A 25,242-nucleotide genomic window follows, 5' to 3' on the forward strand; every position below is an offset into this window, starting at 1 on the left:
AAAGGTAAAGTGGCAAAGGAAGATCATGTATTAAAGGTGAAGACTGAACAAGCTGACGACAGTGGTGATTCAGAATATTCTCTGAAACGTTAACTGATGAAAATGAATCATGAGTAATTTAAGAGCGTGCATGAAAGGAGGGACAGGCACAGCTCTCACTCAGAGGACACAGACAGGCTAGCATGTCCCTTCTCACCCAGTGTCAAACTTCTAAGGCTACCTTCCTTTTCTGTTAAGTTTCCTCTCCGTACCACCTAGCCCTTAAACACAGCCTTCTGGCTCCAGGACCAACATCTGCAGACAAAATGAGGGGGGGAATGGAAGGCTGTGTAATTAGCTGGAGAGGAAGGGGAGTGAGTGGGGTGAGGGTGGAGGGTACCTCCCTATTCATCTGCTCACCACCTCTGAGGCTTCAACCCCAGAGTGGCTTACCTGGTGCCGTCCCAGTGCCTCAACAGCTCTAAGCACCTCTTCTGATCATATTTATTTTACTCACTTCTACAATGTAAATTACCCTAGGACAGGGTAACTTTAATACCCGAGCAATTATATGTCAGATACAACATTGTCTGCATATTAGTTATAAAAATACTCATACACTTTAAAAATGTCTTATAACAAAGATTTCTAGGATTCTTATCCAATTATGCTAAGAGCTCATATTTCTACAGTACTTACAAGGTGCAAGGCACAATGCTAAGTGATCTACCTTTGAGTTAGCTCATAGTGAGTGTAGAATTTCCTGACATAATAATGGAAGAACAGTGAGCCACAGCTAACAGATGTCACTGACCCTTTATGACAACATACCCTAGAAGAAAAGGGAACTCAAGCCCCTCCCACAGGGCAACTGCCAGAAGCAAAATGAAAGCATCCCCATTGGGTCATGTAAATCTAGCTATAAGTCAAAGGCAAATCTACTCTGTCTCTCCCAAAACATTCGATGTGCACTTAGACTAACCAAGTCTGAGTCTAAGTGGAACGCAGTTGACAAATGACCAGCATTGTACTGCTCTGCAGGACGGCAGTCCACCACGAAGAACCGGACTCCTTCCTGAAAAGAAAACAACATGTGACATTGTGGAACTAGACTGTAAGGTTCACATCACATGATGAGACAGTAAAAAAGAAACCAAGAGCGGGGAAAGAGGCTGGTTTTAGATGAATCTCACAGGGAATTAGGAGGACCCAATTTATATAACCAAACGTAACCTTTAGCATCTAAATACATTTTTTTCTTATGTATTAAGCTTGAAAGTCTCATTATGTTGCAGGATAGCAGGAGTCTGGCAATGTGAAAAAAATTCTAAGTGTATCAGAAATAGACACTTTATTTCCTTAAACATAATGCTAGACAAGCTTATTTTCAGGTCCACACACTTACAGACAATCCAAAGAACTGTTTTTCTTGAATATAGAAAAGCCAGGTTCATATACGCCTTCTTTTGTTTTGTTTTGTTTAAGAAAGGGTTTCTCTATGTATCTTTGGCTGTCCTGGAACTTGATCTGTAGACCAGGCTGGCCTTGAACTCAGTGACATCTTCCTTTGCCGAATGCTGGGATTAAAGGCATGTGCCACCATGGCTTTGTATATGTTTTTTTTACCTTGGACCTTATTTTCTTTCTAATGTTACTTATAAAAAGGGGACTATGTGAGTGACTGTTTGAAAGCCTAGACAAACATAAACATGCAGTAAGAAGTTTACCTGAGATGCTCTATGAAAGGCAGTGTTCGCATATCCAAGTCTCATCTAAGCACAATCTTGGGAACATAGCACATACTCCAAAGCTTAGCTATATTTCAGCACACACTGAGAAAACTCACCGGTGTTCAAACTGACTCATGTTTTGATGAAGAACATAATAGAAAATTATGAATTTTTTTTTCAAGACAGGGTTTCTCTGTATAGCCCTAGATGTCCCGAAACTTACTTTGTAGACCAGGCTAGCCTCAAACTCACAGAGATCTGCCTGCCTCTGCCTTTCGAGTGCTGGGATCAAAGGCATGCACCACCACTGCCTGGCTATGGCATTTTTCATAATTTTCTATGACTTTCTTTATGGCATTGAACCATGTGATTCAACAAGCTGTGTTGCTGTCCAGAATTAACTGTCAGAGCTAAGTATACCCCTTTAAGTTCTTCATACAGTGCCATGTTCAGTTGCTTTACTGACATATGAAGAAAGAGCAATTTGTAAAATCAGTATTTAGAGAGACAAAAATAATTGTTGGCAATCAAAGTAGTACACAAGACGGATGCTGAAAATGGCCATATGGGCAGGAGATATAGCCTACTAATCCACAAGGGCAATGTAGTGGCAAATTAATTTTTCAGGAATCGATGTCAGTGAGGGAATGTTCAGTATTTATTTCTGGTGGCAGGTATGGAACCCCAGGCCTCAAGCACTTGAAGCACACACTCTAACCTTGAGCTCCAGCTGCTCCAGCTCCTTACGTTCAGAGGACACAGGTCCCAGTGGGATGCTCTGCTTACCCTTGCACACGTCCCGACAGGTGGGATGCTCTGCTTACCCTTGCACACGTCCCGACAGGTGGGATGCTCTGCTTACCCTTGCACGCGTCCCGACAGGTGGGATGCTCTGCTTACCCTTGCACGCGTCCCGACAGGTGGGATGCTCTGCTTACCCCTTGCCCCTTGCACGCGTCCCGACAGGTGGGATGCTCTGCTTACCCCTTGCCCCTTGCACACGTCCCGACAGGTGGGATGCTCTGCTTACCCCTTGCAACTGACTTGCTTGAAGAATCTCTGATACGGAAACAGCCAGACACAGAGCCTGGCTCAGATCTGCTTCGTCATCCTTGATTCCCAACAGAGTACTACCAAAGAGATGATGATTATCCTACACAAAGAGAAAACTGTAAACATTACAAAGAAAAGTCAAAGTGTTCTTCCTGAAAATATTTTATTATGTATAATAAAATGTGAAATAATTGTTACCACCTGAGTTTAATTGACTTTTCTTAAAACTTAGTATCATATAATCTCAAATTTTATAGGATATGTATATGTATTGCAGTCAAAGTCTGTCAGAATTCACACAAAACAAAAAACTAAGAAAAATTATTCTATACCATTCTATATCAATACCCACATTAAATATTAACTGTTGGAGCTCAAAATGTCAGTAATAGAATAAGCTTACCCAGTATGCTCAAAACACTGGGTATATGGGTGTACATGTTAATTGAGAAGGTGAGGCAGGGGCATTGAATGAGTTACAGACCAGCCTGGGTACATAGTAAGTGTCAGACTAGTGAGGCTATATAGCAAGACCTTTCCCAAAAGAGGATCTAAAAGGTTGCGGGTTTAAATTCTAGCACTGGGGGCAGAGCGCAATGATGAATGGGTCAAAGAAGAAATCAAAAATGAAATGAAAACTCTCCTGGAACTACATGAAAATGATAACACAGCACAGCAAAGCCTCTGGGACAGTGGGGCAGTCCTATAGGGACCTACAGTTCTGACTGCCTGATTGAAAATCAAGAGAGCACAGAGAGAGGACTTAATGATGCTATTTAAAAATCTGGAGTCAGGCAGTAGCAGCACATACCTAATACCAGCCCTTAGAAGGCAGAGGTAAGTGGATCTCTGAGTTCAAGGCCAGCCTGGTCTACAAAGCAAATTCTAAGACAGCCCAGGGCTATACAGAGAAACATTGTCTCAAAAAAAACAAACAAACAAAAATTTGGAAAAACAACAACAAACCAAATCCTTAGCAAAAATTATAAGTATCAGAGCAGAAATGAATAAAATAGAAACAGAAAACAATACAAAGAATCATCGAATCTAAGAGCTAGTTCTTTAAGAAGATAAATAAGATGGACAGAGCCTTGGCCCAATTAACCAAACTTTTGTGCTGAAAGCACTAGCTGGAGCAATAAGGTAAAAAAAGGGAATTAAAGGGATACAAGTACAGAAAGAAGTCAAACTGGTCCTATTTCCAGATGACATACGCAAGAGAGCCCCAAAACTCTACTACAAAACTTCTAAAAATGATCAGTCCAACAACATGTAAGGATACAGAATCAACCTGAACAAGTCAATAGTTTTTCTATATATCAACACCAAATGCAGGCAGAACAGAGGTTCTCATGTTCACAGATGCATGACAGGAACCAGGAATGTTAAATACAAGGGATGTCTCTTCATAGGGAGAGCTGCTTTCTTCTCTGAAGGCTGGGAGTGGACATGGTTAATAGTCTGGTGACCTTTGGGCTATCTGTGTGGCCACAACCACACTGGATTCTTCCCCAGACTCTGATAGCGAGTTTGTCAATCTATGGAACCTATCTTTATGGAAGGCATCGCATACAGTCAACCTATAGAGGCCATCTTTACTGAAGGTATCACATGTAATTTATAGAGAGTTTCAATGTAGTCATGTCTTAAGGTTGATTGGGCACACAGCATTTAGTTACCTACCACCAGGAAAAATTGTGTTGTGTTTAACTATGTGTAAAATAAACTACTCGGGGTCAGACTCCCAAAGTTTGAATCTATATCAGCTCCTGGGTAGTGTTTAGCTGAGCTACCATCTTGCCTCCCGCAGATCATTACTCTGTGGGTCATGTCTGTTCACAGAGACCCCTATGAACGAGTATTCAGAGGAGATCATGGACACACTTCCACTGACAACAGCAGCAAGAAAATAAAATATCAAGGAATAAACCTAACCATGAAAATGAAAACTTCTACAATGGGAACTTCAAACCTGTGAAGAAAAAGATAAAGACACTAGAAAATGCAAAGTCTCCCCATGTTCATGCATTGGTAGAAATATTATGATAGTGACCATTCTGCCAAAAGCTATTTACAGATTTAACGCAATGCTAACCAAAATCCCCATTTTATTCTTCATAGAATCAAAAAGAAAAGGACCTATTATAAAATCCATAAGGAACCACAAAAAATCCATCATCAAAATGATCATGAGCAAAAAGAATAATGCTCAGGGGACAACCATTCTTTTTAATAAATATATTAAAAAGCCATAGTAATAAAAACAGTATGGTAATAGCACAAAAAAAGAGATATGCAGACCAATAAGCCCAAAAATGAGTGCATGTAGCTTCAACCATTGAGCACTGACAAACATGCTAAAAGTATAGGCTGGAGAAAAGAAAGTATGTTTAACAAATGATGCTGGGAAAACTGGATGTCCACATGCAAATGAATTTATTTATACCGATATGCGATATGTATTACCATGCACAAAAACTAGCTTCAAATGTATCAAGACCTAAATGTGAAGCCTGAAATACCAAAACTGCAAGGAGAAAATAAAGGCAGTTCTGTCCATGATATACACAGGTATAAGAAAGGAGTTTCTAAATAGAGCTCCATTTGCCCAAGAATTAAGAACAACTGACAAGTGCAACATAGTAAACTAAAAAGCTCTCCACAGCTATAGAAACAACCAGGTTTAAGGGGGTGGGGGGGAGCCCACAGAATGGGAGGGAACTTGCAAGCTATACACCTGACAGAGGATTAATGATCAGAATATACAAAGAACTCAAAAAACCAAGGTTAAAAAATAATCAAGAACCCATTCAAAAATAGGCTTGAACTCTAAACAGACTTTCCAAAAGAATAAATAAAAATAGCCAAGAAATATCTCAAAAAAATTTTAATCATAACAATTAAGAAATGCAGATCATAATAACTTTGAGATATCATCTTACCCAGTCATAATGGCAAAGATCAAAACCAACAATAAATGCTGGAGAGGATGTAAGGAAAGGGAGCCTCACTCACTGTTGGTGGGACTGCAAACTATTGTGGCCACTTTGGAAATCAGTGTGAAGAACTCTCAAAAAACTAAAAATAAATCTATGATGCGACTCAGCTATAGCACTCCTTGGCTTATGCCTAGAGGACTTGACATACCACTCCTCACACGCTTGCTCAGGATGGCACTTCTACTCTATTCACAAAGTTAAAAAAATGGAAACAAACTGTCCATCAACTGACAGATAATGAAAATATGGTATATATACACTATAGAATACTATACAGCTGTAAAGAAAAATAAATCCCAAAATCTGCAGGTATGTGTAGCTCTCACTGCTCTCTGAAGAAACGTCCCATTGTGACAGAGACCTTTACAGAAAACCACAACTGATCAGGACAGAGATACAGACCTCAGTCCCAATGGACACACGTAGAACACAACTCAGGCACCCGAGACTCAGAGGTCATCTGAGAGGGTCAGAAATACAATGAGAGTCAGAAGGGCAGAAAGTTTACTGTGAGAGTGTGTTTCCTGGAAATGTCCAAAGTTACACCCATGAACTCTCAACATGACTGCCTAAACATGACCTAACAAGAACATGAACAGACACACTAACATGGGATGGGGAAAAGCTTGTGAGACCTCAACTCAAAAACAAAACAAAACAAAACCTAAAACCAAAAAACTCCAGCAACGAAGGAATGTCGAATGTGGGAGAAAGAACCTTCCCCAAGGATGAGGAAGAAGACACCTACTCATTATCTAATGCCAAGTGTTCAGCCCTGAAAACATACACACACGAGTAGCATGACATGGACTGATCAGGTTGTACTTTTATATTTAGTTATATACATATATATGCCTCTAAGAAGTAAAGTGACCCTGCCATCATTAATAAGACATATCGTGCAGATCTATGTCACCCACCCTAAACTCCTGACAGAAACCTAACTACATTCCCACCGTTGGATCTCTGTCAGAGAAGTTGTGAAGCTACAGACACCCTCCCACCCCCAGGAAACAATCTCCAGGTGACCAGAGACTAGGAATCAGAACAAAGGCCAGATGCTTCCTGTGGTTTGGTTTTGTTTTGTTTTTTTGTTTTTTTGCCAGGTCTAAGGGAGACTCCACTTCAACAAAAGACAGCATTCCTCAGGAACCCTGAAGCCAATCTCCTCTACCAAGGAGCCATCTCATTTACCACAGAAGAGCAGAAGGGACAAAGGGCTATCTGAGGTGCCTATTAGCATACCCCAGCCCCAGGCTGGCCTCCAGGCTCCCTCAGTACCACAAGCACCAGCTACACCTTTCAAAGTTCCTGCTAGCTCTTCCCACCTCCCTCCCTACCCTAAACTCCCTCCAGCTCAGGAGCTTCCCTCCCTGCCAGTGCTTCCCTTATAACCCTGCTATCTCCACTATGAGAAGGCTCATTCTCCTTGTCCTCCTCTATTTGGTCTCCCCTGTCTCCATCTTCCTGTGTTCTCTCCCTCTATCCTCTCTCCATCTCTCCGTCTCCCTCCATCTATGTGTGTGTGTGTCTGTTGGCCATGGTCATCTGCCACTTTCTCTCTCTGCTCTGGACTCTCCCGTGTCTCTGTTCTTTCTCTCTTATCTAAAATAAAAGCTTTCCCCGTAACCAAACCATGAAGCAGCAGCCATGTCAACAGTTGATACAATTTTTAGTCTATTTCTCTACTGGTGAGAGAATTTACAGTAAAGGATCACAAAAGCAAACTATCACATTTTTGAAAGAGTGGAAAGGAACTATAATTGAAATATTTTAACTGAACTGAATACAGTGAATGTAAGTAAGAAAAGGACACAAAATATCCAACACAAACCAATCGGCCATTTCTTGTCTTTTACCTTCCTAAAAGAAGCTGGTGTTTTACTACAGTAATACTGAGCCAGAGAGAAGAGGTCTTCGATGTCTTCCAGATTCAAGCTGGATGGAGTATTTTCCAAAAAGTCTGCAATGGGATCATAGATAGGACAACAAATAGCAAATTACTTGTGAAAAGTATGGTAACTAGCACTATTTAAGTTTAAAGCTAAAACAACACCAACATAAGCAGCCCACAAATAAAATCTCAGCAGTGAGCCTTCGATGGGCTGTTTTCATTCCTTACCCAGTGCTGGGAACTGAGCCTCAGGCCTTGTGTATACTAGAACGTTTAAAGAACATGAGACCTGAACGGAAGGGACTCAGAACTCTTCTACACCAAGCCTGCAACAACCCAAACGAGCTGAGATCAAAGGACCGCAAATACTATTTAATACTACTTACGGATAACTTCTTCTTTGCTGTCAGACTCCTGTGCTAAAATAACTTCTCTGCAAAAAGGAATCAACGTTAAATATTAAATATTAAAGCTCCATATAAAAAGTTAAAAAAGATTCTAACCAACATGGTACTTACTTTGTATTAACAAGGATAATTAACATTAAGAAATAAATAAAAAATGGATCCGCTTGCTGTAGATATCCGTCCCATATCGCCTGGGTGACTTCAGTGGAACAGTAATGTGCAAAAAGGCTCCCGAGCTACAGTCAGGAGAGAGAGAGATAAACCACTGGAGCTGCCACTTCAAGTTAGTGGAGCAGACGAGTCAGTGACAGTACATGAACTCATCTGCACTTGAGCATATGAAATCCAAAGGCAGAACATTGGGGTCGCTTAACAAGCTATGTGATTAGGCCATGTCACTTAACTTCACTAGAGCTTCCCTTTCTACTCTGTGAAAAACAAAACCAAATAGCACAGGAAAGAACACGCATCCTCCCCAGTGCTGAGCGATGACTAACTCAGCACATCTCCAGTAATCGAGATACATCTCTGCCATTGAATTACAAATGCTATTTAGAACTTCATAAGGTTAATTAGCACACTATTACTAATACAGCAAGCATTCGGCTTAAAAGGTAATTATGAGGATCGGGAGAGCAGTTTAAGGGTGCTAGTCAAACTTCAACTCAGTGCCAATGTCAACTAGCTGCTTCTAGATAAAAAATTCAGATTTTTAATTTTTTTTTTTTTTAATTTTTAGGGGCTTTCTGGGTTTTGTGTTTCAAAAGTAGAAGTTACTACTTTATAATTTTCTTTACTACCTAAATGTGTTTTAAAGCATACAAAGATCTAATTTCACTGGCTACTAAGTTTTCCTTAGGATCAGAAATAACTATATCTAAAGGACTATATTTAAAATTTTTCATGGCTAGAGGGAACGTAAATGTATAGTACAGACTGTATATCAGACATGAGCGGGCTGTTAGGTATTGTTCATGAATTCTTCTTAGATCTTACAACAGGCCTCATCAGTGGGCTTCTCTCCTAGACAAGGACTACACTTGGATGACATGCAGCTGTCCTCCCTTCACAGGGCTGAAGCTGTGTGCTGGGACTAGGAACGGACCAAGATTCCAGGGCACATGCCTGAGCACCTAACCAGAAGGCTTTAAAGCACAACGTGCTGCAAATCCTGTTTGACATACGACTATGACAACTGGAGACTAGAAGTTGTGACTATAGACTGAGTGACAATGTGCAGCCATCCTCAACCTCAGCTCAACCTCAGCCACCGTTACTTTCCTCTGTCATGGGCTCTGCCAGTCACTATAATTGCCTTGTTTCATGATAAAAACATGAAACAACAACAACAAAATCAAAACCTTGAGCTTCATCAGCATAACACTAGCAGCAAGACCAAACTATCTGGCAGACCAGCTATGGGGAAATCGGGTGTTTTAGCACATTAGACTTCTAAAACAGCAGAGGACTAATTTAGAGTTCTGGCAATGGAAATGACATTTCCTAGGCAGAGACCAACATTAATCATTAAAATGCTTAAGAAATAATTATTCTAATAAAAATAATTAGATTTAATGGCAACATATAAACAGAGATGCTACAATTTTATAGGAATTGTGTCATTTTTAACTCAAAATGACAAGACCAGTCAAAAGAACTAAAGAAGAGGCTAGTGAGATTTAGTGTGTTTGGAAGTGAAACCAGTTACGATGCTGGAATTACCATTTACAGTTTCTAAGTACATCCTATTGTCCTCTGAGACATTACTATATTATTATTCCCAATTTACAGATAAAGAAACTGGAGCTCTGAGCCAAGTGTCTTGGCTCACAGTTACCAAGAGGCAGAAATGGGAAGCTCCCTAAAGAAATGGCAGGTAAAACATGGCCAGAGAATATGTTTAACTCCTTAATAGTCTAGCATCCGACCAATTCTGAAGAAAGGGCTTTCATCAGCACAGTAGAGCGATCTGAAGAATCCAGAAAGCCCCAAGATTCCATACTGGGAATTTGCAACACATCACTGTTTTCAAAATAATTTTTAAAACTTTTACTTGCCTATTTCACATTCATTCCCTTATTAGTGAGCAGAATTCCCAGAAGACTCTAAGATAACATTACAAACTGAATAATTTTGGAAGCAGTTGGATCAGCCCACGTGCATTTGATTTCAGCAACAACATGAAACACAAAAATATAAAATAACTGCACTCTTCTCACTACTCATTTTGGGAAATGCAGTCATTTTTCATTGTAAGGTAAGCTAATTATGTTATAGCACAGAATAAATTTAGCATTACTTCTAAATGAACTAAAGACAAATCATTAAAACTCTTTAGTGTTAGCTCCTAACCAGCATAATCCATATGAACAATGAATCTCAAAATAATGTAAGAGCATACAGGGTTTGGAGACTCAGAGATTTCAGCAAACAGTGAGAGTCAGACTGAGGCATCCACTGAAAAAGACTAAGTCCAGAGGGACAAGCACTCAGGTGGGCTTATAGTCTTTCATATTAGCCATGTGGTAACTGTAGCTTTCCTCATGATTATTTGCCAATTCTTACAGACACTATCAATAGTCTGAACACAGAAACTTTTTAAGCAAAGCTCATATATATATATGTATTGTATATTTTATAAAATATAAGTATTGTATATTTACAAAAATATAGCTATTAGTTTTGGGATATCATATATAAGTATCTAAATACATAATATTCATTAATATACACAGAATATATTATTGCTATTTTCACATATGTATAAAATAACACAAGACTAATGTTGTGGTCTTTTGGGGATTCAGGTTTTACTAGCCCAGCCTAGCCTCTAACCAACTACAGTTTTATATAAACTATTTTTCATTAAATGTTCCTACTTTCACTTTATTACCCAGTTGAGTGCATAGGAGTCTGGAGTGATTTTCTTTGTATCAAGAAAAGAACAAAGCTCAGGCTCATGGTACTGGATGAGCAGTCGGAAGAGATGAAATGGCCTCCCCTTCAGGGAACAATCCCTACGAGAAAGAGAAGCAAAGTTTCTCATTACTAGATCAGACATGATTACACTGGTATCCCATCCTCCTGAAAGACCCACTTCCTCTGTGCACCCTCGGGACACTCCAGCATCCACAGCAAGCCCACCTGCCAGGCAGAGCTCTCTTCTAAAACCTTCCTAAAGACCTGACTAATAGCCAGCACAGCCACTTAAGGGAGGTTTTCCAGGCAAACCCAGGCACACTCAAGTAAGAGGACTTCAGGGGTAACTAAAAGTAGCACTTAGGTTACTGTGATAGGGTTCAGGTCCCCAAAGATCTAGAGGGCCCTGAATGACTCCATCCTTCTCCCTCCTTGCCAAGTAAGGAGAAACTCCCTGGACTACTGCAAGTTTGTACCACTGTTTATATATTCAGAGAGGAATGTCTTTCAGCACAGGTATAAGTCTGAAGACTACAGATGGCATTTCAGAATAATGAACCTGAGACACCCGAGACACCCATTAAATTGGCCTTGATACCAGGTGCCCAGAGTAAATTCCAGAAAAATGCCTAGCTTCAAATGGCTGTTATGCAAATAAGATGAAAACATTTTAATTTATATACTGTCTCAAAGTTAAAGTCATTAAACATACACTCTGCCATTTTTATTAACACAAGGCCTTTTCCCAAAGAAATATCACATTCCTATACAGAGGCTTCAAGAGAATAACTGGAAAAGGACAGAAATATGATTTGATGCTTGACTTCTCTGCGGCTTCTGGTTATTAACACGGGAAAGCTTCTCATCTCTTCAGCTTTAAGAAGGCTCATCTGCCTACAGTGGCCATGGGAGCCACTCAACCCTGACCTCAAAATGTACCCGCACATCTGCTCCATCTGGAGCAGGTCCAAGCTGGTTAACATCCTAGCTCAGTACTCGGAGACAGGGTGCTTCTTCCTGACAACCTGCTGTCTCTGACAGGAACACGGAAGCCACATCTTTAAGTCTGACCTGGGTAGCATCACTGAAATCATTTGTGCACTATTTGGCAACACTCTGGTCATCACATTTTATTTAGTGTATTTGTGTTCTTTTTTCTTTTTTTTAAGATTTATTTATTATATGTAAGTACACTTTAGCTGTCTTCAGACACACCAGAAGAGGGCGTCAGATCTCATTATGGAAGGTTGTGAGCCACCATGTGGTTGCTGGGATTTGAACTCAGGACCTTTGGAAAAGCAGTCAGTGCTCTTAACCACTGAGTTATCTCTTCTTAAATCTCAAAATTGAACAGAGTTATGTCATGGCAAAAAAAAAAAAGTATTACAGGATATCTGATTTTCAGTAGTGATCCAAGGAACAGCATTACTTTTTATTCACTACATCTTAAAAACAACAACAGCCAGGCAGTGGTGGCGTGCGTCTTTAATCTCAGCACTTGGGAGGCAGAGGCAGGTGGATTTCTGAGTTCGAGGCCAGCCTGGTCTACAGAGTGATTTCCAGGACAGCCAGGGCTACACAGAAAAACCCTGTCTCGAAAAACCAAAAAAGAAAAAAAAAGAAAAAGAAAAAAAAACCACCATCAACAAAAAGCAACACTGACACACGGCTACTTCGGCTGGTGGTTTGTTAGAGTCAGGTGTGGCCACGGACCGTGGTGACTAACCCCCTCTTCACTTAGGTCTGGAGGTTCTGCTTCAGCTGCTGTAGTGAGATGCATCCTACTCATACAAAGGCATGTGGCAAGACTGTTCTCTGATGTATCAGTGAAATATTTACAGCCCAGGCCATCATAATAAAAGCCAATTACTTATTGGAGAAACATTACCAAACACTGTAATAAGCATTTCACAGACTTACTTAATTTTGTCTTCACAAACAACCCTATTGATCCTCATACTCATTACAACTGAGGTTCAGTTGAGGACAGGTCTGCCACTGAAGGCCACAAGCTAGCAATAACAAGTCCGAGAGCTATGACTTGAACCCAGAAACTGAGCCTTAGCTCATTATGCAATACGACCATCTTTCTACATGTAAAACTGTGCATAATTCAACAAGCTGTTTTTACAGGGATACAATCTTTAAAAAGCAAACTGTAAAAAAAATGAAGCAAAGTAAAAAGTTGTGCTTACAACAGCCACTAAGTGATTATCACAACCTTACCATGGAACATCATTAAGGCCAGCTTGCCAGTAAGCCTCATGACCTAAATTCAATCCCCGGAATCCACATGATGTAGAGAACCAATTCCCATATAGTGTCCTCAGACCTCCCCATGCTGTAGCATGCACATGTGCAAGCATACATACACAATAAATAAATATAATACTTTTAAAAGCATCATTACAAATACTTTAAATCTTATTTAGACATGGGAGTTCAGTTCAGTGGTAAAACATATACTTGGCATCTGTGAGGACACAGGTTCAATTCTGAGCACTACAAAAATAAAAATAAGTAAAAATGCTATCCAAAGGGAATAAATGAAAATTATCTATGTAAATATAATATTTTATACCACTGTCATGGTTTGTTATGACTCTAAGCTATCACTATCTTGTTATTTTTGTTTTGGGGGGCAGTGTCTCACTCTGTAGTCCTGGCTAGAGTAAGGACTCACCATGCAGTCCAGGCTCTGCTTGAAATCACAGCAATCCTCCTCTCAGCACGCATGAACATGCATGCATGCATACACACACACACACACACACACACACACACACACACACACACACACATACACCACCGCAGAGTGCTGAAATTACAGGCAAGTCACCATGCACAGCTTCCTTGCTCATTCTTTTAATTTGTTTTTTTGGTTTTTGGAGGTTTTTTTACTTTCTGTGTTTGGGTGTGTTGCCTGAACGTGTATGCCTGTGTACTGTACCACGTGGCATGCATGGGTCAGAAGAGGGTGTCAGATCCCCTGGAACTAGGGTTACCGATGGTCATGAGCTGCCATGGGGGTGCTGGGAGTAGAACCTGGGTCCTCTGCATGAGCTGCCAGTGCTCTGAACTGCTGAGCTGTAACTCTTCAGCCCCTAGGCCCACCTTTCAAATCTCCCCAAGCCAGAGACAGAACTGGATTTATCCTGGTGAGAGTAATTTTAAGTCTGAATACTTTCCCAGTTGGGTAACTGCAGAGCAATTGAATGCTAAGGTGGAGCTCAGAGAAAGGAAGAACACAGGGAACATGAGGTAAATGGCCTCATCTTCTGGACCCATGAACATCCCTGGGAGTGAGCCACTGGAACAGCATTCATTTAAGGACTGTCTGTACACTGCAACATCACCCTAACAAGGGCTTGTGCTGGATACAGCTCTACCCATCTTGCTTCCAGTCAATAGAGGATATATTAAAATAGGATTCTTCCATAAGCATTCTATGGGCTCAGTGTTCACTGTTCTTTCTACTAGCAACAGCTAGAGTGCCATGTTAAATGCAGAACTCACAGAAACAGGAACTGAAGAATGTGATAAAGTGGAGTGTGATACAGCGCACATTCCTGTCACCTTCACAAGGCTAGGTCTCTCTCTGTCTCTCTCTCTGTCTCTCTCTGTTTCTGTCTCTCTCTCTCTCTCTGTCTCTCTGTTTCTGTCTCTGTCTCTCTCTGTCTCTCTCTCTGGTTTTGTTGGTGGTGGTGGTTAGTTGGTTGGGTTTTTTTTTTTTTGTGACAGGGTTTCTCTGTGTAGCCCTGGCTATTCTGGAACTCACTCTGTAGACTAGGCTGTTCTTGAACTCACAGATCTTCTAGCCTTCTGAGTGCTAAGATTAAAGCTGTGTGCCACTAATTACGATGAGAGATGGCCACAAGAAGTAATAAAGCACAAGCAGATGACAGGTACAATATGACAGAATTATTCCTAACTGGGAATCCCGATTTCAGTTTTGTCAGGACTGTGGCCTTCTCCGTTAGTATCTTTGGGCCTGTTTGCTTTCTACAGAGGAGTATGGTTCAAGGCAGCATAGAAGTTCATTGCTCTGGTCTAACTATAAATCTCTAGGGAGCTGGGCAATGGTGCCACACCCTTTAATCCCAGCACTTGGGAAGCAGAGGCAGGCGGATTTCTGAGTTTGAGACCAGCCTGATCTACAGAGTGAGTTCCAGAATAGCCAGGGCTATACAGAGAAACCCTGTCTCAAAAAAATCCAAATAAAATAAAATAAAATAAAATAAATCTCTAGGGAGCTTTCAAAAACACGTGCATGGGTCTAGCGTACTGAGACTTAAACTCCTGGTACTCTTTGGCCAAATCAACATTTTTTTTTTCTTCACTCAATCATTTTTGCCTATAGATATGTTTTGGGGCCAAAGGCAAAAAAGGACTTACCAATAAACATATGAATAGATGCTTAATATCATTATCCAATAAAAAGCCTCAACAAGAGATTGGAGTGCAACTCACTGTGAGCGGGTTTTTCCAGCATAATTTACTTCCAGGAATTTGATACCCGTTTCTGGCCTCCTCAGGCACCTGGCACTCATGTGGTATACATGTGCATGCAGGCAGAACACCCATACACATAATAAATAAACATTTTAAGTATTTGTCACAAGAACAAAGTCAAGAAGCAAATACACCTCAGGCAACCTCAAAAATTACTTGACTGCTTTACCTTACCACCAACAGAAACCTAACAAACTTTATTTCAATGTGAAATGGACTTTTATAACTGTAAGCGAATCATATTTTACCTGGGAATGTACTTATTCATGATGGCATAGAAGCAGTTGTATAAGTCGCTGCGAGGCAGCTGGAGACAGACCAGTGGTTTCAGTAGATGAGTCCAGCTCAGGGATGTGCTGTATTTAACGCTGCGTGATTTACAGTAAAAAGTAATTACAGATTCAATATCCAGGAGTAATTCTGCTGCCTTCTCCTCTGGCACTGAGAGCTGCTCTAGAATAAAGCATCAAATTAAAGTTATCAAGGAACTATAGGGCTTAGCGACTGGGCACACTACGTCACATGCTCATCACGTGTGTGTATTAAACTACAAAAAAAAAAAAAAAAAAAAAACCAGGAACACTGTCAGAGACCTTTGTCTCATGATTGTCTGTTTCATTTTTTTTGTAGTAGTGAGATCGAATCATGGCTTTACATAAGCTAGGTAAATGCTTCATCACTGAGCTATGACTAGCCCTTCTCGTATTTAATAGACACTGGCTCACAGGTGCAAAACATAAGAAAAAGCATAGTCAAAGCTCTTTTTTAACATTCTAGTTTTAATTTTAAAGTTGTCATCCTGTATGTTCATTGTACATGGTACTATGTTACAAAAGGACATCGTCCTACAGTGAAATATTGTATGTTGAGTATATTCTCCCCACTCTTCTTTTTAACTTAAAGCAAGACAGATGTTACAGAACAACTATCAGCTTCATGTATGTGCTTTCTTACCCAGCCGTGAGAGAAAGGGAAGATATAAGGCAGTTACTAACAAATGGTACTCAGTAATATTGACCACATGCATGCTAAACATAGGAGTGACCAGTTTGAAGCAGGGCAGTAGGGAGTGACAGGCATAGCTCAAGGCGCTGGAAAGCCAATGGATGCTTCCTAACGAGACTGCCAATTGCTCCGCCATGTGCAGCTTTGGCAAGTAGAAGGGTAATTCATTTCCTACCGTTAAATCCAGTATTTTATTCCTTCCCTTTCTTTGTTTTAAATCTTAGTTTTTATTTTATAATAATGCTAATCATACATCCACATGCAAAACTACTTCATACTAGTAGCTCTCATACAGAATAAACAGATAAAATATAAATTAAATATGAATACAACTATACCATTATTATTTAGATCAAGGTGATCTCAGAAATATAGAATACATATCATGTAAAGTCTTCAAATCTCTGCTCCAAATTTCCTCTCTTTTGTCCATGCTAGCAATAAAGTCGGTCAGTCTGTCTGTCTGACAGTCAGTAGAGCTGGTGATAGAACCTAGGCTCTTGCATATATACATTCCAGGCAAGCATTCCACCACTGAGCTACATTCTAGAAACTATAGTTTCTGAATAGTTAGTACCCTGGGGCCTATTTAACCAATGCGTTACTTAACTAAGATGTAACAGAAAATCAAAGAGTCTGAGATACTGTAAGGGAATTAGAAAGACAGGTATAAAAGGAATTAGTTTAATCTGTACCATGAATTAACACAGATTTTGTAGAGTGGTTGGAAAACTATTCATCTATGATTTGTAACAATTGAAAACAGTAGATCATGGTCTGTTATTTATAGATAAACGTTCAGAAAACAATCTCTTCTAATTGGAGGCTTCAAATAATCATGTAGACCTACAATTCTATGGGAAACAAGGTAAAGAGCTTAACAAAACTATAAATGTATAAGAAAAATTGATATTATAAAATTAACAGTAAAAACTGGCTCTCTCTCAAAATTATGTTTCTCAAGATTTTGTTTATTAAAGGGCAAAACTATTTATGAGACATTTACAAATTTCAGATATCCCAAATTATAACTAGATAACATTTTTCATGGTTATCAAACTTACCAATAAACTCAAGGCAATCTTTATGAATAGTGTTCTGCTCGGGTAAATCTAAAACACCATCCCATGATGCCAAACTATCACCTTTGCCTGCAACATTCAGAGCAATCTGGAAGAGAAATATTAAAATATTAAAAATATTAAAAATATGCTATGTTAAGGGAAGCAAGACTTTAGGAATAATAACAAAAGATTACAAGCTAGATTACACCATCCAGGGTCACCAGCACCACGTTAACTAAGAATATGATATTGTCAAATAAAAATATACTTATGCCATACACAATTTTTAAAATATAAAGAATATTTAATGAACTAAGAAAATGTTATTTTTTAAATTTTTTCAAGTATGCGCAAAAACTCTTTTATTTATTCACTTACTTATCCCTTTGTTTGTTTGAGACAGTGTCTCTCTGTGCAGCCCTGGCTATCACAGACCTTCCTCTGTTGAGTCAGAAGTGGTGGTCAGGGCAGTGTTGCAACTCTGACTAGCAATCAGGTTGCTCCTTTATTCATACAGTTTCCCGGAACAAAGACAGACTAATAATTATCCAAAGTACAGATTATCTCATTTTGTCTCAGGACATGTGTTTGATTTTTCATTACATGTCTGGGATTATAAGTACAGCCACAATTAGAAAATACAAATATAACCTATTTTATTTTTATTATTAGCCCTATAACTCCAATTCAAAGAATCTAAAGAATGTCTCTCCGCCAAAGCAAACACATCCATTATATGACAGCCTGCTTTCAGACTGGCAGTATTAGAAGTTTTAAACCACTCCACATAAATAGTTTTATGTATAGCAAATACTAATACCTAACTCCTTATATTTATATCCTTTGATCATCCAAGCTATTAAGTAGGAGAAGGTTATTTTAGTCAATCAATCTTATTTACTGAGTTCTATTGCTCCAGGAGTGTACCCTGCATAATCCCTTATCTTTAAACAACATTTGTAGAGAGCTCTAAGCATATTGTAAAAGGAGGCCTTGAATCTATCACCAATTCTTCTGGCCAGTTTCTGAGTTTATCCTGTTCCAATTATACATTTGAGTTTGCTTAGGGATGGATAACCTAAGAAGATTCCTGGAATCATGGGCTCACTTAGAAATTCCTAGCTTTGGGCTTCTCTGTGCTTATGATCTCCAGGGTATAAGGAAGACTTCAAAATAGGGCCACATTAAAGTTATTTCCCTAAGAGCAGAAGGGAAACTAAATTTAGGAGTTTCCTAAAAAGACTCAGACATATTTTTTTTCAGAAAAGAAAATGGAAAATGGATCATAACGCAGAAAGTCTCTAAGAAACGCAATATACAGCGACCGAAACCTAAAAGTGTGAGAAAAATGACAGCCATTGCAGCATTCGCTTGGCTTTGCTGGAATTGTGTCAAGCAGCTATGCTGGCTTCATGACATCCACTGTGTCCAGTGGATGCAGCTGTGCCACCCAACCAAGAGTATTACTGTGGTTTGGTTTGGTTTGGTTTTTGAGACAGGGTTTCTCTGTATAGCCCTGGCTGTCTTGGAACTCACTATGTAGACCAGGCCGGCCTCGAGCTCAGAGATTCACTAGCCTCTGCCTCCTGAGTGCTGGGATTAAAAGGTGTACAATTAACAGACTCAAGTGACAACTCAACCAAGTGCAACAAGTGGTCTGAATTTGAGTCACCTATCAAAATACATTTATAAGACAACTGAAGACATTATTTCAATGCTACGGGATTCCTATTTTCAGCTATTGGTTAGTGGGGAGAGCCACTGGCGAAGACTTTATGCTCCTATAAAGTAACTTTAAGGACACACTGGGTCATCCCCCACCAAAAGGAAAAAAAGACATGAAAGTAGAAGCAGAGCAACTATAAAGAGAAATGGGATTAGCAGGAACAGGAAGGGACAAGACAGGGTAGTGGAGGTGAACATGATCAAAATATATAATATGTACGTGTGAAACTATCACTGTGAGAGCATTGTTGTGCATATTAACATGTACTGATAAGAGATAAGAACTACTATTCTTCTGGTGTCTAATGGTCTTAGAGTTACTTTGAAACTATGTTCTGGGAATTTCTTTTTCAAGTATTTTAGTATGCTACCAAGGGTTTGCTTTAAAAGAATTCAGCATGAAGGAGTCAGGAGGATAAGACGAGCATACTAGTCAACACTGGTCAGTCAAACAAGACTTGTCAGATGCTGGTTAAGTTAAATAGAGCTGGGTTACAGATACATGGTAGCTCACTCCATGAGTCTCCATACTTTTGGATGGCAAGGCACATGTAAGCATCTGTAAATTCTGCATCAGGAAATAGATATTCTGCCTTCACAGATGTTATCACATTAGAGGAACTACTAAAGAGAAGACGGCCCAAACAAGTCGACTGCACTGTGAAATTGTGAAACAAATCAGTCACTTATCCATACTAGTAGGAATATCAAAAGTCCATGTCTGAAATGCAAACACCAAGAATAATTTTATGTGTGCCACATAAAACTCCTGAAAGAAAGCATTTAGAATGCTATGTGCAGTAATAATTCCATTTCTGTTAAATATATATACACAGGAGGAAAAAGGAAAGGACAGAACATATATCTACATTGTTACATGCTTTACCTGTTGGTAGTAACACAATTTTTTTTTTTGGTTTTGTGGTTTTTCCGTTTTTCGAGACAGGGTTTCTCTGTGTAGCCCTGGCTGTCCTAGAACTCACTCTGTAGATCAGGCTGGCCTCAAACTCAGAAATTCGCCTGCCTCTACCTCCCAAGTGCTGGGATTAAAGGCATGTACTACCACTGCCCAGCCACAATTTTTATTTCATCCCTTTGTGCTTATAATTTCCACAAATATTTAACTTTTTTTTTTCTGAGACAGGGACTCTCTGTGTAGCCCTCGCTGTCTTGGAATTTGCTCTGTACAAAAAGCTGGCCTCAAACTCAGGTGTGCACTACTACTGCCTGGTGACACATATGTACTCAATGTAATTAATTAAAAATTTTCTATCTTCATTTTTTCAATCTTCCACCCCTATCAACCCTTCATCTTCCCTATCTGTCCCTTTCCTGGATTCACGACTCTTGGTTTGTTGGAGGATCCATTTGGTTTACTCTGGGTCATCTGTGTGAACTGCTCATTGGACCCTTGGTGGGGCCACCAGTGGACACATAACTGATGCATGGTATATTTACTCCCCCATTACTCAGCTTTTCCTAAGAAACAGTTCAGTAGAGAAGGATAGGGCTCCAAGTCCTCCATTTCTGGCTGGTTGATGAGCCTGCTCTTGAGCAGGCTCCATGTCATGGCATCAAGTGGCCGAGCATTTATGAAAAAAATAAGACACGGATGTGAGGTGCTGCCCACCTGTCACCTCAGCACTACGGAACAGGTTGAGAAATGAGGATCAAGAGGCTAGGCTTAGCAAGATCCTGTCTCAAAACAAAAACAAAAACAAAAACAACAACAAAAAAAATAAAAACCAACAAACAAAACCCCCACAAACACTAGAGAACACCTGGGAGGCGAAGTAAAGACAAACTGTGAGCAGCACCTACAGATGTACTTCCTTCAGTGTACCTAAGGTCATTCCACGTGAGTCTGTGTGTATTCTATTTTGCCTTCTGCTTTTATTTCCTCACTTGCTACCATTTGCTAAATAATATTCATAAGGATCACAGACATTTCTAGTGGCTATAAAACATTACCACTATAAACATTATTATTAAGTATAGAAAACACCACAGAAACATTTATTTTGAGACAGTCTCATTATGCCTTCTTGGCTGGCCTAGAATTCACCATATACACCAGCATGGCCTCGAACACACAGAGACCTGCCTGTCTGTGCCTCCCATTGCAGACAGGCATTCAAGGCATGTACAGAAATGTACTTTTAGTTAAAGTTACTCAAACCAATTTTCTTGATGTAACATATTTAGAAAGAGTCTTTTCAAGAGAGCTGAAAACCAATTATTAAAAATTCTTGCAAGTGACTACACACTTCACTCATTAGCTTCTAGTTACCTTCCAAACCTTGGCCCTCAGTTCAGGAGGCAGAGGTCTCCCTTGAATTATATTTCTCAAAGTTTCAAGATCACAACCTCCTGCTTCAAGAGCTTCTTCAAGATCTTTTTCCCTAAAAAAAGAAAAATAACTCATTAAAATTCCTCTACTCCTTTTTCCCCTGGTATGTAAGCATGGCCAGTTGAAGAGTGCATCTCAGAAGGCAAGGTTCTCGGCAGTCAGAATGCAACAATGCAAGGCACTTGCTGCCTCCATATGTTCTGCTTCAGGGATACAATTCTGCCTTGGCATAAATTATTTATCAAAAATTATCAATCAGAATTGTTCAACAGGAGATGGCACAGGCATGTTGCTAGCACTGTGAATCCATGGAGACAAATCACAGTAACTTGTTCACGGCGGTAGGGACAGCTTGGTGCAGCACTCACCATGTGCGAGGTACTGTTCTAAAGATTTTATAGATGTTCATTTACTGTTTGTTTGTTTAAAAGCAGAACCCCATACACCGAGGCTGGCCTCAAACTTACACTCCTGGCCCCTCTCCCTCCACCTTCCAGAAGCTGGAATTATAGAGCTTTACCATCCCATTCTGCATGTGTTCGGCTTAATCCTCACTACAGTAACACACATCACTGGCTGCAGTTAGGATGCAAGATGGGGCAAAGACGGGGTCATAGACACTTATGAGACACATGAAACAACCATCCTATGGTATGAAAAATCCGTATCCTTGCATTTAATGTGTTATCATCACATGGCTATAATTAATAGCAAACCCAGGAGCCAAAGTTTAGCAGTCTAAATCCCAAATTTATGCCCATAATATTATACTAAACAGTGGCAAAAATGAGAAACAGTAAAATTTAAGCAAGAATTCAAAGCCCAGCAGCTCGAGACTATTTAATACATAATTATATAAATTTTATGCCCAGAGCACAGCCTGATGTACAGAACGTGTTTGATAAATGTCAGTGGAACAAAGAAGACTCCACTGGTACACTAAAGCAAAATTATACGGAAACATCATTAAGCAAACTAGAGGGCAATTCCGCTCAATCTACCATGTCTGAGGAGAAAAGCAGAACATCAATTTTCTTTCCACTGTGCATGATTAAGATGGTCAGTTAAGAACTTTCACAAGTCATGAACTGTTCTGTAGCTCAAAATACCAGTTAAGTCAATTCCCTGTGGATTTCAAAGGTTGAGGCTCCAATACTTTATTATTTTAGCATTCATTAAAATCTGTAAAGATGAAAAAATACCGACAGATAATTTGTAACATTCTTAAAGCAACTTAAGGAGAAAGGTAGAGTTGCTAGAAACAGGACATCAAGATCTTGCCTCTCTTCTGCAGTTTTAAAGAAAAATCAATTATTCTGACTAATTTAAGCCTCCCTATACCTATATACCTAAGACTACCCTCTAAGTATGCATACTTCATTAGATTGCTCTCTTAACAGAAAGGAATTAGATGAAAATGAAATCACTTGGGTACAATCAATGGTAAAGCACTGGTCAAGTATCCCTCAACAAAGTTCAAATTCATGTAAGCACACTGGTAACCACACAAGACATGTTTTGGTCTTTTGCAAACAATCACTAAAAAAGTTGAAAGAAAAGGAAAAAGGATGAGAAATGTCAAGTTTAGTGTTCACAGTGCAGGCCAGCCTCATGAAGGAAGACAAAGCTTGATAAGACCGTTGATTAGAATTTAAAATACGGTTTGTAACTATATAACTAAGAAAATACAATATATGTCTGGTGAATAAATACTTGTCAGCTGTGTAAATGAAATGAAGAAAATATCACTTGAGATGGAATTTTATATTATAAATGAACTAGAATTGTTCTAATTTTTAGTGCAAAACCTTACTTTATTTTTGAAGTAGCTCTGCCAAATGCCTTACTATTCCATACAACATAGCAAGTACTTCCACGTATTTGTGGCATCATAGTGATGTACACGCACACCTGTTGATGTACACGCACACCTGTTGATGGAGCTGCTGCTTAGACTCTGTGATGCTGTGCCCAGGGGCCACCATCTGCCATGGCACTTCAACTGTAAGCAAGTACTACAGAGACCAGTAAATACTATCCTTCAAGTGGGAAAGACACTTCCCACATAAATAATTAACAGTAACAGTGTCCTCTGAAGGAGGCAAAGGCTCGGCTTCCAGACTTGGTACACAACCATTTGTAACTGTAGTAAAGAGCTGCAAACACTGCAGTTAAAGAGTGTAGAGAAGGAGGAGCAGAGCTGAGAACTCTATGTAGCACGCAGCCCTCAAACAGGCTCACATCTCAGCTTTGAGCATGCAGTATCTACTAGTCTAACTGGTGAGTGGGCGGGCTGTAGTTTTTTTTTTTTTTAGTCTTCTTTGGCTCTAAGAACTGACCTTACAAGCTAAAGGTTGGACAAATGTCCTAGACTGGCAGACAAGGTCCCAAAATAGAAAAATACAGGTTTTATTCATAAAAATAATGACCCTCTTTGCTCAGCAAGTTCAAGACACGGCAAATATGAGGCTTTGTGACTGGAAACTGAAAACCACCTCCCTCCTGGCTCTGTAACTCTGAAAGTATAAAATATGTTAGCACACAGCAGGGTGTTTCAATGAGCTACCAATAACCAACTTACAATATAGAAGTAAAAATCCAGCAATGGGTGATCTCAGGATTCATGAGGATTGTGGGAGTTCAAGGTCAGCCAGGGAACTACAGAATGAAACCCTGTCTAAAAAAACAAAGAAACAAACAAAAAACAAAAACAGCAAACCCCTAAAAACAGAAAGAAAGTAATAACTGCTACGCACACTCGTCTACTCCAGTCACATCCATAATATCGGGGATAAAATCCTGATAAAGGATAAGAGGCAATAAGACTTCAAAAGGAGATCTGTGCCTCCTGGATTTCAGACAGTCGCTGGTATCCCCTAACTCAGACGTGTTCCAGAATTAGTCTTTCCAGTCATCAACACGGCCTCATAATTAGGCATAAAGGTACCCCAAGTAATTTTTTGTAAATGGTTAAGATTGGGCATTGTCTCCTGGCCGACACAATGTTTCTAACTATCCTTGTTTAATGTTTTACATACTAGAGAGTGATTGAAGGGTTTCTCTCACTCTAAGACTTTAGCTTAAAGTGTTAGGTCGGGATTCCCCTCTGCCTGCCTCCAGCAAGAACCAGAGAATTAGCATAAGAATACCTTAACAGAGAGGGCTCCACCCCTCTTCCTCCTGTTTCACACCTGGGTGTGGGGGGTCGTTTTGCCTACGTGACTTCAGTCTAGCAGAAGGACTGGGAGAAGAAGGACTTGGACTCGCGGAAGGACTAGCACTAGAACTTAGATGGGCTAGGACTCAGATTCATGTATCTCTCGCAGTCCCCCGGGCCAAGAGCACTTGGGCCCGGGGGATGCAGCACCAGTTCAGAGGAGATAGCTGCTGCTTTAGACCCAGTATGTTTCAGATAGCCTCAGAGGTACCTCATCTGCTGAGCTGCCAGATTTTTCATTTCTCTTTTGCAATGATTGTAAAAGCCTCATGTCATTTTTAAAGAAATACACTCAGGTCTTACACCACTCGTGTGTACTCTGTTTGTCAAAGCCGAATCCCGTGCACACCTGGCCAGAATCCCTCGTCCCGCGGAACAAGGGACCTCC

General features: G+C 39.9%; 1 protein-coding gene and 1 long non-coding RNA gene across 5 annotated transcripts in view; one reads left to right on the plus strand and one right to left on the minus strand.

The window, feature by feature from the left end:
* Tbc1d23 (TBC1 domain family member 23) overlaps nucleotides 1–25,242 on the minus strand; it is a 55,574-nt gene that overhangs the window by 19,385 nt on the left and 10,947 nt on the right. For 2 of the 4 annotated variants that reach the window (XM_031364141.1, XM_031364140.1), the window contains exons 2-10: nucleotides 21,578–21,689; nucleotides 17,563–17,668; nucleotides 15,742–15,946; nucleotides 10,956–11,079; nucleotides 8,174–8,298; nucleotides 8,042–8,088; nucleotides 7,621–7,724; nucleotides 2,740–2,862; nucleotides 962–1,054 (exon numbers count right to left, since the gene is read on the minus strand). In XM_031364141.1, coding sequence (XP_031220001.1) covers nucleotides 962–1,054; nucleotides 2,740–2,862; nucleotides 7,621–7,724; nucleotides 8,042–8,088; nucleotides 8,174–8,298; nucleotides 10,956–11,079; nucleotides 15,742–15,946; nucleotides 17,563–17,668; nucleotides 21,578–21,689 — 1,039 coding nt within the window. Of the gene's footprint in view, nucleotides 1–961; nucleotides 1,055–2,739; nucleotides 2,863–7,620; nucleotides 7,725–8,041; nucleotides 8,089–8,173; nucleotides 8,299–10,941; nucleotides 11,080–15,741; nucleotides 15,947–17,562; nucleotides 17,669–21,577; nucleotides 21,690–25,242 lie in introns of those variants that run through there. The other 2 variants (XM_031364142.1, XM_031364143.1) reach the window with 2 other exon arrangements.
* LOC116086008 lies at nucleotides 619–2,962 on the plus strand. Its single transcript, XR_004116784.1, has 3 exons — nucleotides 619–1,093; nucleotides 2,384–2,515; nucleotides 2,722–2,962. It is a non-coding gene; the product is annotated as an uncharacterized LOC116086008 (long non-coding RNA).

This window comes from Mastomys coucha, unplaced genomic scaffold, assembly GCF_008632895.1.
Source record: "Mastomys coucha isolate ucsf_1 unplaced genomic scaffold, UCSF_Mcou_1 pScaffold12, whole genome shotgun sequence".
Lineage (NCBI taxonomy): Eukaryota > Metazoa > Chordata > Mammalia > Rodentia > Muridae > Mastomys > Mastomys coucha.